Source organism: Neodiprion pinetum, chromosome 2 (assembly GCF_021155775.2).
Source record: "Neodiprion pinetum isolate iyNeoPine1 chromosome 2, iyNeoPine1.2, whole genome shotgun sequence".
NCBI lineage: Eukaryota > Metazoa > Arthropoda > Insecta > Hymenoptera > Diprionidae > Neodiprion > Neodiprion pinetum.
In genome coordinates, this window is record NC_060233.1 from 29,088,546 (window position 1) to 29,109,424 (window position 20,879).

A 20,879-nucleotide genomic window follows, 5' to 3' on the forward strand; every position below is an offset into this window, starting at 1 on the left:
CAGTCTACCAAAAAAACCATCTCGCGTTGAGTTTTAGATTTTTTCGATCACGGGTTGGATTTTTATTGCATCAAAAAACACAGAAATTCAATTTTTGTACGAATAGCCTTGATTCGTCGATTGGTTTCAAATTTTTCTCACCAATTCTTTGTTACAAAATGAAAATTTTTCGAGCAAGATGGAAATGGGCAAGCTTTTGGATTACAAGCTACGGGCGAAAGAAGTACCTAATTAGAGAGTAAGAAAAATCGAATTGAATATAAATTTGAAAAGTACGAATCTGTATTTTGCTTCGTAGGTAAGAAGATACCAATAATATTGGTATAATAAAATGATCGCGAAACAGGATTTCCCGGTTCATTTTTAATTAACAATTTTGGATGTTAGACACCATTTCAGGGTTCATTAATCGATAATTTAACTGAATCAACTTTATTCGTTTCGTCACGAAAATGACCGAACTGAGAGAAATTTTTAGTTCCGGTTTTTTTTTAAACATTTTTTTTAACGATACCTGTTCTACTGAATCTTTCTAGTTACCGTAACAAATGAAATGTTTCTCAGTGCGTATCGCTCACGATTATGCGATGCACACCTACGTGTAAGATTGAAGGAGTATTCGCGTCAACTCTAGGTCACCGACACGTCGCTCGGAACTTGACTTATCGACTTTCTAATCCGTAGCCTTGCTCGTCCCATGCGAGATCCGGCAAAATTTCAGACGTGTCTTTCGCAGCAAGTTTCGAACGAGATAGCGGTAAATAATTTGGTCAGTCGAATTGCCGGGGCGTGATTCGGAAATTTTTCGGAAGAAACTCGGAGCCTCGGGATATCGGCGGGTGAAATAAATTCCCCTGGTAAAATTTATCCAAGTTAAGCAGACCGGTGTTTGTTTTCTAAATTGAAATTTTTGACCGCGAAAATCTGCGCAATTAATGCATCAACCCGTTTCAACCCCGGACGGGGTTAATAATTAAGCTGAATAAACCCCGCGAGGCATTATATGTACTTAACCAATTTAAAAAATACACCTTAACCATGCAGCTTATCGCGGGATTATCCTCGGAGCTCGAGTTGAGCCCTTCGGTTGAAATATTGTAACGAATTAATATTCTATTTCACCTTTTGCTATTCGTTCGTTCATCGCTCGTGCGCCTCGGCCAAGACTCGATAATTGCAACCCGCGAACGAAGTCGAATGAAAAATCGATCCTTGATCGTAATAAAGTATCCCATAAGCGAAGAAAAAGAAAGAAACTCTTGCAAACTTGCACGGCGAAGCGAAGACGGAACTTATTCTCTCGTTTTCTGCGGGCACAAACGGAACTGCAGAACCGCAACGGGGCAAAAACAATTCCCCGTTGTAAACGGAAACTGAACGAAGGAGTTCGGCCCGGGAAGTTTGTCGATTTGCACTTCCGATCGATCTCCAAGCTGAGCTTGTTCCGGGATATTCGATCATATCAAGATCATATTTAATCACGTAGTTTGAGCGAAGTTTTAGCGAACACGCGTGCAGACACGTAAACGTGGAGTGTTCCATCTCAATTACGTGCACAGCTGTGGCGTGTAAAGTATTTCGTTTTCTACGTTTTAATGTTTTTTTTTCCCCCAACCTTTTTTCTCTATTACCGTAAAGCCGCCAGGATGACGGAGTGCCAAAAATTGAATGAAAAGTTTTCGTCATCAAATAACGGCCGTTGATTTTAGAGCGTGTAAAATTCAATTTGTGGTTCAATTTCAACAAATCGTACAATTTTTTTTCTTACTGTGAGCGTTTTTACACGCCGGCATCACACGTACGAAAGACAATAATTTTCACAATTTACCATCAAACAAAGAATGTCGGAGCTCTTTGACTAAAATCTACTTCTAGTATCCGACAATAAATATTGTTAGACGTGTATAAAATTTTTCAAATCGATATGTCGAAGAGTCGCGTCAAACGCGCATACGAATATCGTTTGAGAAAATTCTTTCTTTCAGCATATATCAAAGGTGAAAAACGTCGAGTCAAAGAGTTCGAAATTTCGAAAGCAAGATTTTCTATCTCCCATTGAGTCCTGGTGAATTTTCTTCTCATATATTTGTTTCGAATAAGAAAGAAAGAAGAAGGCAGCAAGAAAAGAAAAAACAAAAAAAACCAACAAAGAATCCGAAGAGGCAAGTGTCGACGGCTGGTATAAGAATCGAGATAGAACTCCTCGTACATGTGAGCGTTCAATAACGCATTACGATCTTTTCTTATGAATATGTTATCAGTTATACCGTAAAACAACCGCGGGTCGTTACCCAAATGGAAGATTCATCGGCCGGGAAGTTTGATCGGTTTTCGGTATACATACACTCGTGAAAAAAGGAAAGAATGGCGCGTGTGCGATAAAATTTATCGAGTTCAGTTTTCAAGCTTCATCGGGACAATCTCTGCCTGATATTTAAACCCCGCATATCTCGTGCGTTAGGATATTTGAATTTTCTTTACATTCCGTCTCTGCGTTTTTCGAGCATTAAAATTTTATCGTCAACCACGCGTGTCTTCCGCGCGTTTCTCCAAAATCGTAATTACGCGTACGAAAATATGGACAGCCAAGAAACTCCTCGAGAAGATAATTCAAGTGCAGAGAATATTCAACGCTGCAACGCGTAATTACGCGTCGACGCCGCAACGTTCATTAGGTATATTCAACGCTCTGCGTTACCTCGTGTTCACCTATGTACATATATAACTATACCGAATTCCGAATTAGACCAAGCCACCCGATTGGCGAAACCAAAAACTGGCTCGATTAGCATTTTCAGGATTTGCATGGCAATGAGAATCGCGGTGTAGGCGATAGCAGGCAGTTGCATGGGTCTACCTTTTACCTGCATGGCTACCTAATAACGGTGTAAGGTAAACATACATAACCTCTGTGTATAAGGGTACTTTGATATAAACATGTGCGTTAGGGTGAATCAAAAAAACTAACCTATTTACTGACAGAATAAAATTCTCCAGTTTGCAAAAATTTTCAACTCATTGTCAATTTTAATAGGTGTCGCTGGCCATTTGAAATTTCCCATTTAAATAACAGGCGAAAAATTTATTTTTTATTAAAAATGGTATAACTTTCGAACCGTTCGAGATAAAAAAAAATGTCAAGGCATATTCTTGTAGGGCATCAAATTCTCTAAAAAAAGACCTCCGAGTTGCTAGACTCAAAAATTCGCGTACTTACGGGCCGTGAAAGTCGAAGAAAAGCAGATACATGCAGTTTTAGGGCTCTACGATTGAAAATATCCATGCTAAATGAAAAAACTTGAACTAAAATGAAACTAGATTCGTCAAAGGAGTAGAGTTTCAACTCGTTTATCCATTTTTTATTGCACTTTCAAACGTAAATAATCTTTTTAACCGTTGATAAAACTTTGTTTGTTACAATTAGGATATTGCTGGCGATGTAGATGCACCACTTGCGAAACAAATTGCTTTTGTTTTCCATTTTTCGATAAAGTTCGATTATTATTTTATATTATCGCTGTACTCCATATTTCCGCGTTTCTTAGACTTTCACGGCCCGTAAGTATACGAATTTCAAGTCTAAAAAATCAGCTCCAGAGTCTTTTTTGAGAGAATTTAATGCCCTGCAAAAATATGCTCTGAAAATTTTATTAATTCAAACGGTTCAGTAGTTACAGCATTTTTAATGAAAAACAAATTGTTTGCGTGTCATTTAAATGGGAAATTTCAAATGGCCAGCGACATCTTTTAAAATTGAGCTGAAAATTTTTCCAAACGGAACAATTTTTTTCTCAGTAAATAGGCCTTTTCAAGACCATCGATTCGATAGGTTGGTTTCTTTGGCTCACCCTCATGTGCATGTGAATCCACCGAATTCCAGGACATGCATAAAAATGGGAAATATTATTATAATATACGCGCATCGAATTACGCTTTATACATGATAAAAATCCCAGCGAATATGTCGCATTATATGGCATATCATATTTGAGGAATAGATTATAGCTCAAGGCTGTTTTGCCGATGTTTGTTTGAACAGCCTGTTCGCTTTCGGAAACAAGTAATAATACACTCAGGCGGCACGGGTGGTTCCCCGTTTCGCGATATCTTCGATTTAACGACGACTGTCGAACGAGCGCCGAGACTTTATTTCCTGACCATGTTCGATAGGTAGACGGTTTTACACGTACCGCGATTTTCTTCCAATTTGACCCCCTGTCAGCATTTGTCAGAATTTTATTTTTCTTCTTCACAACGGTATTCATTCCAACGCAACAGTCCCATATTTTACAAACCTTCCTAACTGCGGTTAAACATTTTTGTCGAACAAATAATTGACACTCAAATATTATTAAAAATAATGCGAGTAAATCATTGACGCTGCGGAACGTTGCGAAACGGTTTTAATTCTGCGAAGACGAAAGCTTAAACGTGACATGTTTCGTCTTGGTCGAAATTTTGACAGACAAACAGTTTCGTAATCACAACAATTTTAAACATACAAATTTCTGTTTTCGTCTCAGTTTCTCTCTGGAATCTTCCATTTTCAATTCTTTCGTTACTTATTCCGCGAAGCAATTAGTATATAAATATAGGCACTGGTACGTGTATATTACACATGCACAGCGGTAAGACTAGCCGGGGAGTTTCAAACCAATTTAAACTCCAATTACCAAACTATACGTGTAAAATATCCCTGTCCCAAGTTGTTTAATTTACGATTATCCCAATCCCAATCTAGTTTTCCGTCTATCGTGACTTTGTCTTCCGGCTTCCCGTTTCTCTGTGCGTATCTTGGATAAAAAAATGTCCCTCATAAAGACAAATAAAAAAGATAAAGAAAAATCGTCTGAAATATGTTCTACCGCCGCGCTTCGGTGATCGCGAAGTAGGACAGAGTTGAAAAAAAGATCCAAGAATTTTGATACGTCTCATCCGGTGTAACGCGAAGATTAAATTAAAATTCAACTATCACGACGCGTCACTTTTGCGTTTGGCTCTGAATAAGCGCGCGTGCAGCGGACTAAGATAATATATCATCGTAATACAGTGAAATTTGTCACAAAGGAGAAAGCTTGCGGCACTCACCAATCGGAGGTCGCCCTCGACGTCCATCCGCCGGTTCCGCTTGACGAAGTCAGGATTCCGGGACTTCGGCTTCTCGACGGCGTCCCGAATCAGTGGATGTTCGACCTCGAGATCGCTGTCGTCGGAACTCTCGGACTCTCGGCCGAGACGTTTGACTTCCATTTTATTTGAAAAAAGTCAATCGCACACTCGGAAACCGCAGCCTGCAGCCTGCAGTTGTGCACAATCACTTCCACGACACAGACGCGATCCAGAAACAGCATTTGCAGAGGCTCTGCAATCACTCCGAGTCTGTTCCGCGATCGCTGGATCGCAGTTCGGCACTCTCCTTGAACGGAGGGAGTTCGGAATTCCGCGTCTTCGCGACTTGTGCTGAAAGCTGAATCAATCGTTGCCTTGGAATAATTAGGCACCGTTTAATCGCACAGTGAGTGTGTGTTTCAAATGAGTTTCTCACAATGGACTGCTAAGGCAATTTCATCGCGATTAACGCGTTCTCTAACATGCCAGGTGAACGGGCAGATTTCCACGTTGAAGAATCGATCGATTTTATTACCGACAACGCTGAATCGGTTCGACTGTAATTAACCGATTAATCGATGCATGTTTTACACGAATCCAAACATCAAACACTCTTTTCACGGTTGACTCGCTGTTTATTTACCGCAAATTTCGTCGTGATAAAATTGGCTAAACTTACGGATATCGCGATGTTTGGCACGGAGCGAGGATTTCCAGCGCTCGATTTGACTCTGCAGAGAGTTTTCGAGTACGTATCCATGTATGTGTGTAGTTACATACATACAGCAAAGGAACTACTCTGCCGAACTTTACACGCCGCGAGGATAATCTTTCAACTAGGTATATCTAGCACGAAAGTACGACGCGACTGCAAACTTCGCGAAACTGTTACGTATAAATTAACTGACAACGAGGTTTGACTTGGGCCGCTCTTATCAGTTGTCCGCGTGAAAGGTACACGCGCGCAACAATTCTACACGCGTATACGTGCATCGAGAACTCGCCAATAACGTAAAAGGAACCGATATTTTTTCAGGAGTACGTATACATATGTATCCGTGGTCTGATCGACGGCAGTTTTTACGCTTTGTTTATGTTACGTACCAGCGATTGCAATAATGACAAGTGCCGTTCAACTACAAAATATTGTTTCGTCATTGTGAATGTATGCATCGGTGTAAGAAAAACATCGTTCCGGTGCATAAAATACAGTGAACTGTGAATACCGAAGTATTTCGTCATTCTAGCAATTGAATGTATGAGCGGCTTATGTATAATATGACAATTTTTAACGCTCTGGAAGAAGATAAAAAATATCTGAAAATCTACACAGGTTCACAATCGAGCCGTTTCTATACGTATATGTACAAAAAATTACTCATTTCGTCAAATAAGAGTGTTCAAAAAATGAACCGATACCCATGCATGTAACACTTTACCAAAGCTCTAACCGCAAAAGATTTCATTATCTCAGGTAAAACTGGCTTGGAATTCAAATATTGTCTTTTCGCTCGCAAGTGTTTCGAATGAAAAAATTGCGTGAGCTTTTTTTACTGAGGTTTATTTTCATCAATCGGACCCCGATGTCGCGGGTTTCGAATTTTTATCCGCAGCCACAGATTGGGTTAAATACAAGAGTGTTCGCTGTATATTATGCAAAGTTGATAAATGATTCTAAATGTCGCAAGAACGAGACCGTCGGGGCAGGAATATCCGTCAATCCGAGATATCTGTACGTTTGAAATAGAACCCGAAAATCCATGTATCACCTCGGCCTTGGAAACCGGGGATAAAAGCTCCAGTTTAAAAGCTCCGAAGGGGAAACTTTAAAAGAGTGACAGAATACCGCGCGGTTCGTAAAACGTGAATTTTTAACCACCGAACACTTTGGCAGATGTACGCATAGGCATGAATCGTGGTTTGTCTTTCGGCATCATGTTTTTCCTCTGTACATTCTATCACTCGACACACAGCGATATTATAAAAGCAATCGTTTAACACGAATAATTAGTATGTAAGTAATATTTGAACGTTTAAGAACGTGAATTTACGCCCACAATTTCAGAATCCAAACATATGCATACTCAAGTGTGCAAATATTATAAATGCATACGTACAATATATAAACAGCGTGAAATATAAACACGCGACCTTTTCTACGTTCTGAAATTTATCGTTGTTGGTTATTTTTACAGAACAGTCCGCAACCGTATGAGGTTTACCGTTTTTCTTTACTGGCATATACTTGCAGCTGGCAATACGGCGGCCAAGAGATACGAGAAAAGTTGAACTGACGTCACCAAAGCGATTGCGAATGTCCCATCGGTCAGCTGCAGCGGTGCAAAGACTACGGGAAAGTCCCGAATTGTCTTACGGTTAAAACTTTCGATGGAAAAATTCCCACGAGCAGTGGGAGGAAAAGCAACAGTATACAAAGACTGAACAAAGAAATATATATAAATAGAGAGAGAGAGGAAGCTTTTACGGTGTATACTCACGGTAAAAGTTGATCGAAATCGACAGTTTGAAAAATAATTTTCGCACACTGAATCGTCCACAAATTATTCCCACCCAGGCATACGCTCGGTCTATAATTTCCTATGTGATTATGTGTTTGTTGAAACCGTTCGAGTCCGTCGCGACTGTTACACACGTGTCCAATACTCATGCAAAGTACCACAGTAACCGGTTACTATCTTTACGATTCCTTTCCGAGCACTGTAGGTACGTATGGTTCACGTCTCACCGTCGGAACTGGGTCGTCTTCCGACTACAGTCCACGTGTCTTCGACAGAGAGAGAGAGAGAGAGAGAGAGAGAGAGAGAGAGAGAGGGGGGGAGAGGGTGAGAGGTGAACGGATAAATAGATTACTGCAGGTGCATGAATGGCTCGTTTGGGTATTTCCTCGTTCATCTTTAGAGACCTACGAGACAATCGCACTTCGTTAGTGGGTGAAAAGAAATTGAGCCTTTTACCTGTTATGCGAATGTGTACAACAAGACGATAACAAATAGAGATATCGAAGACGAAGCTATGAAAATCGTACCAACAAGTTGCCAACAACTTGTGGTTGTGGTCTTCGGAGGAAATGATCGTTCGAATGACAAACAGGGTGGATGAACGTTTATAATCCACCGTATAATCGAAACAATGTTATAATATCATGATAATATCACTGACATTTGGATTGATTTATACAATTAATGTTATTCCGGCGGGTTTTGTGAAATGATTTCTTTCACAAGTAAAATGTAAAAATAGACAATTTTGGCCGCCAGGTGAAAATGAACAAAGGACGCTATGTCTCAATGATTTACGTGCATAGTTCGGGAATGGCGAACCATTTTTCCGCTAATGGGTAAAAACTGTTCACTAATAGTGGAAAAATGATCCGCCGGTTCTCAACTAGCGCTTCATTCGTTGAGAAGTAGCGTCTTTTGTTAATTTTCAGCAGATGACCAAAATCGCAAAACTTTGAATTTTTATTTCGAAAAATATCGTGGGCAATGTACTTTATGAATAATTGCAGGCTTGTTTAGAACGAACGCGTCGCATCTTTAACGAGGCCGACAGAACCGTGAAATACGACAAAACTGACGACACGGTCCAATGTTTAACCGCGCGTCGTGTCTGCTCGGATGATTCTAACGAACTGCTTGAACGTCAGGACAGATAACTGGCCAGAGTCGATTAACACGCTGCGGCAGCTTGTAAGCAGTGATAATTCCGAAAATACATACATAGAATCTGTAGTAACCGTCAATAAGCCTTTGTAACGTGTAACTTGGTAGGCATAGGCAGTATCGATGTCCGTACAGACGCTATGTTGAACTGGTATGCAATCGTGAAACCGTAGCTGCAGGCTGCACGTTGTCGTTTCCGAGAGCTTAAAGTTCATCTGAAAAATAAATAAATCCAATCATACACTGGATTCCGGTGGAACACATATTCGTACACTAAAGCTGACTGGAGTAACGAATAATCTCATTTTCATCTTCAATCTCATGAATAATAACTCGGACATTAGTGAATTATGGAGTAAGATTAAATTCTATTATTCCATACGAATTTTAACTTGACAGAGATATATCTTCACTGCAAAGAGAAATGAATCTTGTAAATATAAACAAATATATAACTAATTTCATTCATTTAAGTAAAAACTTGTTTGTATAAAGGTTATCAACATATTTTGTTACACATATAAGTATGCTAAATTGATTTATATACTTTATATTGGGTAACTACCCGTTTTGTGTTCAATAAATAAGTAAATAAATGAATAAATCGGTGATACATTCGACGTGAAAAATTTCAGAATTCGTTACACCGTTTGCGTACCTCGGTGGCGACGAGATCAACGGATCGTCCATTGACCGTTGGAACGAAGCTTTTCCAAGCAGTCGGAAAGGTCGCTCTGTAATCTTTCACCTCCATCCAGACGCTTTCAATTAATTGTTTACGCTTGCTTTAAACAGCGTTTTGTTTATCGACCCGGGCGCAGCTGAACTCTCCGTTGTTCCCGGCCTTCCTGGCTCTGCCGGCTGCCGTTCTACTTCTTGTCATTTGAAATTCGGATATTTCTCTCGGGCGTCGAGGGTTGTATATACCTACATATATACCCACCGGCCGGTCCTTTCACCCTGACGATATTTATCACAGACGCAGGGCACAATGAGCGAGGCTCCAGAACTCGCTTAGGAATGAAACGAGGGCCAGAAGCTCGCGGATCAGGCAGTCACCGAGAGAAGGAGGATCTCCCCTGTTTTGGGTAAAAACATTCAACTGCCAAACGTAAAAACACTCCCTTGACGCGCGGCAACATCTCTCCCGAGAGCAAACGGGAAAATTTTACGACCATAGACGCCTATCCCGAAAACGGATATTCCGGGCGATAAATATGTTTCATCGGTCGGCCAATTCGACGGAATAATTATACGAAAGAAAAAATCGTCACTCAATTGTTTGCCAGACACGTCGAGGGCGGGAAAATTTGAATGCCTACCTAAATTCCGCGTGACACGCGCAAGCGATTGGAATCGTTGTGAGAACAATCTGAGCGGTTAAAAAAATCGGAGGAAAGTTTAATTTCACTACGGGTTTTACGTCTGTGCGTCGTTTGTAGAGTGATTTATAACGCGAGACAAAACACACGGAGCTTCGATGTCCAGTATCTCCTGCAATGCGAACTGTTCTGCGCTTCTCTGCTCGAGTCTTCGCCATGCAGCATCCCACTTGACCACAATAAAACAATTTAGTTTCTGCTCAGCTCCGTGTTCCATCCTTCGCAGCATAACGTTATCAGGTTCATATGTTTGATGTAACTGACCAAAATACATATGTGTCAATCCAATAAATCATTATCCCCGCGGTATTCTAGGGGTAGATTCAACGGTCATCGGTTAGGTTTTGTTTATTGAGATTGACTTAGTTTCGCACTCGGCCGACTATAGCGCTGTAGGTTTTCCGGCGCTGCCAACATAACTGTCTAGTGTAAAAAATTAGCCTTCTCAGATTCATTGTCCCCAAGTATACATACATGATTGCGGTATGTGCTGGTGTAATTAGGTGCCTCTCGTTTTACGACTCTCTCGCTGATTATACCTCCTCTCTATTTTCACCTGTGAGAAAAAGGAGCGGATTGCAATACACGTGTGCCACATGCACAATTGTCAACGTCCACGTAACCTTGTATGCATCTCAGGTGAAATACGTACGTGTACGTACGTATATAGGAATAAAACCCTCATTGCACGGAGGCGGACATGATAATAATAATGATGATGATGAAAATAATAATAAGGGACGAAACTTGAAACGAGTCGGTATATTATGCAGCACGCCAACTTTTCAAGCATGTTGAAATTGAGTGATAAAAATGTGAAACGCGGGAGCGCACAACCAGCGCAGCAAGCAACGACTCGAGCTAGAGCTGGACCAAAAGTTTTGAGACGGAAAAGTTAAAATGGCGTACACGCCATCGTTATGTTATAACTTTTTAACGAAATCTCAAGCTTCCTGCATAGTCTCGACTGTAAATCAAAACCCTCTGCAGCTCTCGAAAGTCCGGCGTTTCTCTCTTCTGCAACAAAGGCACTACGCCGGTCTAGTTTACTCCGAACTTTTATTATCGCCTCACTCCATGGCCAACAGAATTTGCAAGTACTCGGGAAACGGTCTCGCGACGTGTATGAAATTGTGATTTTCATTATTACTTCGCACTACGACGCGCCGTTGTTTCTATTTTGTTTTCCTGCAGGAATTTCGGAATTATTTTACAGAACGAAGGCCAAGCGGAAGTTGACGAACATGTGACAACGATACAAACTGCAAAACGTTGCTTTAGATAAACTGACTAGTGCACGAACTGTCAGAAGAAAATAAACTAATATAACATGTGTTGCTAATTTGTACATTTCCTAACGGGTTGTCCTTGCGATAAGAATAATTGCTTTCGTCAGTTGACGCGTCCCAATTATTATTAGAATTCAATTGACCAATTTTAGTTATTTCTTTTCTATGAATTAAAATACGCTGTTATTGGTCAATTTGTTTCCCTTCTCTGGGATTTGCACAGGTGTGATTATAGGCAATTACTAGTGTCAGCAAACAATGGTGTGTTGGTATTCGCGGTTTGTCCCAAAAATAACATTCATTATCATAACTAACATAGAGATTCGTATATTCAAAACGCGTAATACTCAATACGACGCTCAATATAACGTGTAAATAGTTGTATATTGCATGCGCAAATTAATTTAGAACTTGCAGCATCACGCAAATAACGTACTATAAGCATGCGCGAATAATCGTTGACTCCACACGTATGACGGCTGAAAATACTGCCCTGCTATATTCATTTGTTTATTATTCTTTTTTTTACGAGTTATAATTACCACTTTCGATGACTGGAAGACGCATTCAACAAATTATGAATACGTGTTACTCTTTCTGCGTCTCGAGATCCGCTCGCGTCTAAAATAGCCAAGTTACCGTGTGAGTTTTCTACTAAAATATGACCCGTCACAAATCGCGAGCTTTTTTCACAAGTAGTCATGGTAGTTAATTTGACGTTCTATAACTGAGCAGCAATAAAGAGAAGCTTTGGACAACAGATCAATTAGATTTGCAAAATACCACTGGCTTCAAATATAAAATTTTGTACGTGCAGATTAGATATAAAAATATTAGAAGTAAAACATATCTAAATTCACTAGCATTTCAAAATCACCGATACTGACCGATCATTGTAATGCCATGACTGCGACGTTCCATTTCTTCATCTGCAACTTATCTCCGTAAGATAGTATTGCAGAATTAACCAGTAGTGTCTAATCAATATATGAACCCGAATTTACTGTTCAAGTATTCCATATTGTTGAACGTAAGAGGAAAATTTTGTAATAACAAAAAACGAAAGGAATAAACTTGACGAATTGACCTCTTTGCGGCAAAAGTAGTACGTAAATTTGCCACCAGAACGGCGCTTCTTTCCAGCTATACATAGTAACAATGCAGCTTATTAGATGATGCGTCACGCACGTGGGTTGCATGTATCAAGGCGTGATCTAATTTCACTTTTTATCATACATAATTACATCTCAACTGTACGTTGATTTTTTTTTCCCAACTTTCTATTCATTCTAGATTTTCAATGTCGTTTTTCTTTACACCGTTTTCAGAGGTACAATTTATTGGAAAACTCCATATTTTTCGTTTGTATAAACATATAACCATAAACAAAAACGTAAATGTCACAGTAATTCATATGACAAATGTTAACATAAACATGTTTATACTTTTACAAAATTTAATATAAATATTATTCATGTATTGGTATATTTATAATATGCATATTATTATACGATTACAAATCAAAAAGCGTCCCGATTTTTTTTTGTTTCATTGAACTATCAAGCATTTCGGATATTTGTAAAAATTTGAGCAGCAATTGAACTGCCAAAATGAGTCATATGAAGTATTAATCTTATTTCTTATTTTTTTGCTCAATGAAGATGTGCAGATTATTCAGACATTGACAATGTAAAATTTAAACTTTATTGTTGTTGGTGGAAGTGAATGGTAATCGTAATAATTTACATTCAATTCAAAGACACTTTGCAACCGGCTTATTTATTAATACTGAGAAACCTGAAGCACCAAGTAAAGGAATATTCAAAGATACCCACATCCAGAAAAATCAATAGTACATTAAAAACGATGAACATAGATCGTCTGATCTGCTATAATTTCTAAAGTGCCATTATTCTAGTGAAACAGTCAAATACCTCAAGTTATGTTCCATAAGCATTTTGTTCCTCCATGATTTATCATTAGGAGTACATTTCACTTTTGCCTGTCCCTGTATTATCCTCAATTATTGAATTATTTTAAGTTAGTTTCCTTCCTTAGTACGGTTTTCTAATTTACGTAGAGCTGTAATATAATCAAAAATACAATTCTCTCAAAGCAACGACTTAGTCACGATTCGTAGAGTAATAAGCAACTGCACAGATTCTGAGATTTAATCATTATATTGAATCCGCATACGTATCGTATAGCGATGATTTATGCAGTGGTATTTTCGTTTTTAGATTCACGCTAAATAACAGCAATTCACATGATTTACCGTTGCAACAACAGTGCGAATACTTTAAAAAATGCAATGTCGAACATTTATGTAAAAATAGTAGCATGATTATTTGAGGTTTAGTACTTAGTGCTTACGTAGAGAAGAAACTTTATATCGGAAGCAATGAACAATAATTGAACTCGGTAAAGTACAAATTTTTTTTCAATCATTTCACGTAGAAATAAAGTGGCTGCTCCAGCCTTCTCGTATGCACGTCAACAAATTTTTAGTGTTAAAAAATTAAATACAATATACCTCTTAATATTCATCTTGTCTAATTCATTTTCCATACCTGGACGTTGTGTAAATTATTTACCATAAACATATTTAAATTCCTGTTGAATGTTCTTAAATCCCGCATCAAGCAACATTTCCATAGTATCTGTACAAGCACAAGAAAGTTATCACTAATTTATATTCACTAATCAAGCATTAAAATTAAGTAAAAGGTGCTCTACAAAGACATTTCTCTACTTTAAGCTATGATTTTCCCCTTACAACGTAAAAGCTCTAGGACTGAAAGTTTGCTTGAATAGTGTTATTACTAGTATGAGACACAAGAAAAGTACGGTTACCGTCATTTAAAAAATCCTATGAATAATTCGTCGTTTATATACAAAACCGGCCGGCCAAAAATTTGGGTACACCAGGTAAAATTTCTTGCTGCACTAATAGATAGCAGACTCAAAAATAAAGATCACCAAACGTTCCAACGGCATTTTAAAAGACATATTTACCTTTGTTTTGCGTTTTTGTAAAATTTTCTAAAATATTTTTGAATTTTTTCTGCTTTGCAAAGTCTTAAGGTGTAAAATTGACTGAATATAAAGAACTTCGTACAGAAAAACGAGGCACGATTATTACTTTACGTAATCAAGGCATGTCATATCTAATTATCGCGAAAAAATGAATGTATCTATAAATATGGGCTGGCCTTTCTTTTTTTTTTTTTTGCGCTAAAAAACAAGTTCAAAAGCTGAAAGTTTTTTTTTTAATATTTTGCCTTAAATCTGATAGTTTTCGAGACACAACAACTCAACTGACGATGATTCTCCAAATTCCAACCGAAAGTATTGCCCCTCCACTCACCAGAATCTTGATCCAAAGTTAAAAAGTTAAGTAAAAAAATGATTTTTTTTTAATTCTGAAAAAATTCAGACTACTCCAGTGTGAACCCATGCAACGTTTTACCTTTCTGATATTTTCTCTAAAGCCCCCTAGCTATTGAATTACAGCTTTTTGTCTAAAACATGTCTTGTTTAGCTAAAAATGCAATATTGGGGCGAAAAAAAATCGTACGAAACTTTTTAAAAAACAAAAATGTAGGTTTTGATATTCTTTTTACGTTTTTCATACAAAAAACCGAGGAAAATTTTTCCCCAAGATTCGGAATTAATTTCCGGTGACTAAAATATTGCCTATAACGGCCATGTTCAAAAATACTTTGCAGGGCCAAAAAAATACTAGAGAATTTTCCAAAAAAGCAAAATGAAGGTACATTTATCTTCTTCAAAACACTTTTTGGAAAGTCTAATTATCTTTATATTTGAGTCCGGTATCTAATTTTTAGTACAGCAAGAAATTTCGCTTGGTGGACCCAAACTTTTGGCCGAGAGTGTATGCTAGATCTATCGTTGTCCCGCCTAATATGTGGTATAACAATAGTTTCAATAATCTTCAATAATTACACGCTTTCTTTGTAATTCCTAAAACAAACAGTAAAGATTTTACGTTACGTCATCGCGATGAATGTGTCTAGATTGTTGCCTTGAAGTATCGTAATATGTAACACCAGCTCGCAACATTTCTCCATGCCGGAAAACATCGTGGGAAGAAGGCAGCGATGGCAACGAAGGCAACGGTGGAAGCAGACAACTCAACATGCCAGCTGTACCATCCGAAGAGTATATGCCGTTGTTGGGTGGACCCATCGGGCCGGCGCAAGAACTTACAGGTATGCTTCCAGAAAGGCAAGGCTGTTCTCCAGATCCTGCGACGCTTCCCGGAACCATTATGTTTCCTAGATGCGTGAGAAAGCAGAAATTCAATTGAAATTGAAAATTCGACAATGTTAACTTACCCGCAGCTTGCCACTCACCTGGTAGGCTCAAATTTGAAACACTGGAAACACTGGCAGTGGAAGAAACCATCGATAACGGAGTGACCGTTTGCATGTCAGAACTTTCGGTTAATCTCATGTTAGGATGATCTCGCGAAGACGTCATACTCGACAAATCTGCAGCCGTCGCATGTGGTTCTCGATTGTTCAGCAGTATTTGTGACGCACGATGCAGATCGTCTGTACGCTCATTTTTTCTGTGTTTAACACGGACACTGCCTTTGCTTGGTTTACCGTTTCCAAAATGAAGTAGCTCCAAGTGTCTTCTCAAGTTTCTTGATTGACGTAAGATTGCCCCGCACAATGGGCAAGTTGCTGGCTGATCGGACATACTCCTGGCTTTTGAATTTCCATCTCCTGTAATGGAAAAGATTGACCAATAGTTGACATCGAGTATTTCTGCCTTTGCTCTTTTTTGTTCAATACATTTCTTCGAGACGCATTGTACCTGCAATCAGGCGTTTGCAAGCATCCATACAAAAAGTTTAAAACTGTTCTGAGAATTAAGTACTGAATTAAATTACTTTCTCGTCGTTGTTTCGTGTTCATAGGAATTTTATTTACAAATTTTTATGAGATTAACAATACAATGTACATTTCTTAAAATTGCTCTCATATCCTATAGAGTAATATCTGTTTGTATTTTCTTCGAAGACTCAAATCACTGGACAAATATGTATTTAATTACTGTTACCCTTCTATTTATCATCGTTGAGCTTAGTAATTGTTTCGTGATATTGAATGACAAATTTGGAGGTCAATGAAATGAAATGTGTGAGAAAAATAATACCTAATTCTAGCAAAGGAGTGTAAGCCCAAGTAAAAAAAGAGAATATTTAAATAAAACAATGATTGCAAAATAATAATAATAATAATAATAATAGTAATATTTACTCCCCAATAGTCAACAGCCACATAGGGTTTCGTGACGGAAGTTACTTAGAATCAACTACATGCGAATGAATAAATCAGAAATGAGTATTAAAATATATCTCTTACGGTAAGCAAGTTTCGAAAAAAAGATTCAAAAATTATAGCCCTATTACCGTTTATACAATTTGGAATCAGTACAGGATTGTATCACGATTGGGCAGTATTTAAAAACTAAAACTCACTCTAAATATTATTCTAAAAACTAATTACTAATATTAATGTGTCATGCAGTCGAAAGTAAATGGAAGAATTTGATCAACAATAGGAGTTGTCAACTCTAAGCCCCGTTTTCTCCGTTAAGTACCTGATAAGAATGTTATAAAATAGTAGTATTATATTAAGATTAAACGAGTTTAATCTCTGCTGTACGCTTTGATTCGCTTTCGCTTTAATCGCGCACTTTTTTTTCATCTGGCAATCGTTGGCGATGATATATTACTTCGCGGTGAAACCATGTTCGATCCATGCGGCGATACAAGAGAACCGTGTGGCGATGAAGATGGTAAAGGACTCGGTTTGCACTCAATTTGTTCACAACCACTGCTTCCACTATCAGTTCCGTAATTGACAGACTGCCCAGTGTACCCAGGGATCTCAACTTCGGGTTTAATCTCAATAATCATTGGATCGGAAGAGCTGTGCTGGCTAGAATTGGCGTTAAAACGGTATTTGCACGACGAAAGAAGATGTCGTCGCAAATTTCTGGCTTGGCGCAACGTTGCTCCACACAAAGGACAAACACCCGGACAATCTGATGCGCCTCGTATTTTTGAGGCTCCAAGCATCATGGCATTCACGGAAGTACAACCAGGGGTTGAGGAGTTGATTGGAATCGGTACACTTGGAGGTAAGCCAATATTTAAAGAGTTTGGAAAAGAAGGTATGTGCAACGGAGAGTATTGCTGCATCGGCATCAGGGTGTGAAGGTGTGGCTCAGAATCCGGTGGATCTTGGTTTGCTGTCCCTTGAGAATCTTCACAGGATATAGGTGTCGAATGATGCAGTGGAGGTGAATGAGACCCATGACGGTTAGAATATTCCGAACGATCGTTAACTGTTGACAGACACAAACACAATGTTACCATTCAGGGCTGAACTGACCTTTACAGTATTACAGTGAATTCATTGAATGTGACTAGCTGGCTGATATGTTACTGTATTTCATTATTCCGAAGAGCTAGAGATAAGTTCATCAATAAAATAGAAACTGCACCTTTCTTCAGGCTTATTTGAGTACTTTGTAGCAAAAGCAACAAGATTTGTATATTTTCGAGATATTGGTTTGTGTGGCAAGTTGTTTTTTTATAAATTTTATTTCATTAGGGCTGTGCTGCTATGAAACATCTCTTACTAATTGCGTTATAGTTGCAAAAACTACTAGAAGTATCTGTTCAAACTAAATGTTTGAAAAGGAATAATAAGTAAATCATTCAAAACTCCATGTCTATTACCTGATCCATTTCAAGTGTTGCACTTTTCATGATTTTTTTAAATCCATACTCGAAGCGTCATCCATTGAAATATAGTAAATAAATGACATGTTTGATGGAAAGAACCGTGGTAAAACACAAATATCTTGATATCCTAAAACTGAACACTTGAATACGCCACAGTATTTGTCGATATCATATTTGAAATAGTGCAATTTTCATTGTATGAACATAACTTTAGATCACGACGAAATAAAAATAGGAACAGTAAACAGCCTTGAAACAATGCTATGCGTATTGATTGTTGATAGAATTTCGCTCATCAAAAATATTGTATTTGTATCCAATTAAAAAGCAGTTCAACCCAATTGATGGTTGTGCTTGTGTCCGTTTCCCAAGCGACAATTCTAGTGAATAGATCTCTCAGCCTTAAATAACCATTAACAAATTCACAGATATCATAACAACATTGACAGATTCATCGGACACAGAACACAAGTAACAGTTATTCCATCACTAAGAAAATTTATTTTAACAAAGGAATAAAACAGGTATAGAAAAGTACTAATTATAAAATTTACCTGACTCATCACCATGGTTTCCGCCACTCTCGTCATGTTTACTACGTTCGTATTCCATAGTCGTTCTACTGTCCTGATTGTGTGCTTCGAGCGGTCTGTTTTCAGTGTCGTGATTGTCGTCAGTTCTTGGCCACTTGCACGACGAAGAAGACGATTTCGTTCGTCTTTTTCTCCGCCTCAGCGGTAGATAGGAGTTGATAACATCACGAGCTAAGGCCTCACTGGCTGCTGGGATTGCTGACAGAGGAATTTCCTCGCCATTCTAGAAGAAAAAAGAAAGAAGAATAGTCAAAACATAGAAGTGGAAATTGGAAAGTGATTACAATTTTAGACAAGATTGGATATCAAGGAGGTGAAGTGGGTCTTTTTACCCTGAGCGTAAGTTTGTAATACACGTCGTTGGCGAGCACGAAGACGAATATTGTAAATATGCAGGGCATAAAAAGAATTTTCATACGTGGCGCACACTCAACTTTATGCAACCAAAGTATGGTTTAAAAGTGTTTTTGCACTGCCGCAAAAGCTATCATTCTGAGTAAGGAACATAGACAGAAAAGGACACATAAATCGTACTTGAGTTACACGCATAATTTCAATTTTTATATCTTCTGAATTTCTCAATATTGGTGTATGAAAATTCCATTTTTTCAAATAGATTACAAATTTCCTGAGTCTTGTAAGCTTGTAAAATCTCTGAAAAATGTCATTTTTCAGAACTGATTAACACACTGAACTTACTTCGGTAAGAACAGTAGGTGGTGTTAGTCCATGAATATTTAGACAGTGAGCCGCCTGAAGAAGAGACGGAAGTTGAGAGGGTTCGACGCTGATTTCACCTCTGTAGACAAATTCTAAAAGAGATTCTAAGTCTTCGGCTCCGATTCCAGCAAGCATTATGACAGGATGTTGACACGGAGTGCTCTAAAAATGATTGAGAAGATGGAAATATAACTGACGATGCATCGTTCCAGACATTATCATAGCGGCAAGTGTAATTCAGCAATCATAAGTTGTCTCACCTTAAGCAAATCTAGGAGGAAGGGACTGGCGGCACAGAGTACAATTTTGTGAGCAGCGAAGCTTCGTCCACCTGCAGCTAAAGTGACATCAACTAGCTCGCCGTGACCTCGTAATAACTGCGCCGCCGATGCCAAAGAGCTGCCGAACTCACCCCATGATAAACTGTAGAGATGGTTGCTGCCCATTCTAGACACGGAGGAAAGAAGTGATGAAAATTTGATTCATGTGTTACTTAACCAAAGTTTCATAAAATGTTTGTAAAAAATGTGAGGATAACTGGTCATTTTGATAAGCACGAGAATGGGGTTAGGGGGGAAGGCTTTGATTGTCGGTGGCTTACCTCGCTGTTTACGAGTTTGTATTCCTTCGGAGAAAGTCGATAAATCAGAAGAAACAAATACAAATTAGGCCAAATCAAAAGAGATCGCTTTCTGTCATAACAGCTTGTTATTCAAGTAGTTCACAGTGTCTGCGCAGCGGGGTTATATTTGATGTTCGTTAAAGCTTTGTCGAGATCCACTTGGCACCGCAATATTTATCGCACAAATCTTTTCGTTCACAACACTTTTGAATCACGCTCAAAAACTTTCCGATTATCTCTTGGTGATCCTAAATGTCACATTTCTCACGACTTGGACGACTATGACGCCATGGAACGTCTCAACGGAGTTCCGTAAAAGTAGAGCAGCAGATACGCCGCTACTCGCTCGCTAGACGGTGCTGCCGGCCTCGTCGGTACGGCCATTTTTTGCACTAACGCAAAGACGAACGATGCCTCCTTCAACCTTCTTGAGCCATAGACATTAATTTTGTTCACGAAGCGCATGCGCGTAGGCATTCAAAATTTCCCACGTTGTACATACCATGTGAGAAAATCTATTTATATAGTTTAATTTCAGGTATTCAAAAATTTCCGTAATTTTCTTCAATTAAAATCCAGTTCCCTCTTCGGAATCTTGGAAAAAGTTCAGAAAATAAGTTCAGCCTTCTACATATCTTTAACGTGCTTCTTATCTCGCTTGTAGAAAACTATTTCAGAATTTTTCAGATATTTT

General features: G+C 38.6%; 2 protein-coding genes across 5 annotated transcripts in view; both read right to left on the minus strand.

Annotated features, from left to right (window-relative positions):
• Positions 1-8,921, minus strand: part of LOC124211297 (dipeptidyl peptidase 4 omega) — a 213,395-nt gene extending 204,474 nt beyond the window's left edge. Inside the window, exons 1-2 of one of the 3 annotated variants that reach the window (XM_046610205.2) lie at positions 8,850-8,921; positions 5,089-5,467 (exon numbers count right to left, since the gene is read on the minus strand). In XM_046610205.2, the coding sequence (XP_046466161.1) occupies positions 5,089-5,250 (162 nt within the window). In that variant the 5' untranslated portion in view covers positions 5,251-5,467; positions 8,850-8,921. Of the gene's footprint in view, positions 1-5,088; positions 5,468-7,607; positions 7,849-8,621; positions 8,739-8,849 lie in introns of those variants that run through there. The other 2 variants (XM_046610208.1, XM_046610206.2) reach the window with 2 other exon arrangements.
• A 3,869-nt stretch (positions 8,922-12,790) lies between these two features.
• LOC124211830 (transcription activator GAGA) lies at positions 12,791-20,512 on the minus strand. 2 transcript variants are annotated; one of them, XM_046611301.2, is made up of 7 exons: positions 20,165-20,512; positions 19,824-20,010; positions 19,543-19,725; positions 18,805-19,066; positions 15,840-16,217; positions 15,478-15,761; positions 12,791-14,123 (listed from the first exon to the last, which is right to left on the minus strand). In XM_046611301.2, the coding sequence occupies exons 2-7, from the start codon at positions 20,007-20,009 to the stop codon at positions 14,016-14,018; spliced, it is 1,401 nt and encodes a 466-aa protein (XP_046467257.1). In that variant the 5' UTR covers position 20,010; positions 20,165-20,512; the 3' UTR covers positions 12,791-14,015. The 2 variants fall into 2 exon arrangements, with proteins under 2 accessions (XP_046467257.1, XP_046467259.1); XM_046611303.2 differs by lacking the exons at positions 12,791-14,123; positions 15,478-15,761; positions 15,840-16,217 and adding an exon at positions 16,385-17,847.
• Between the last annotated feature and the right edge of the window lie 367 nt (positions 20,513-20,879).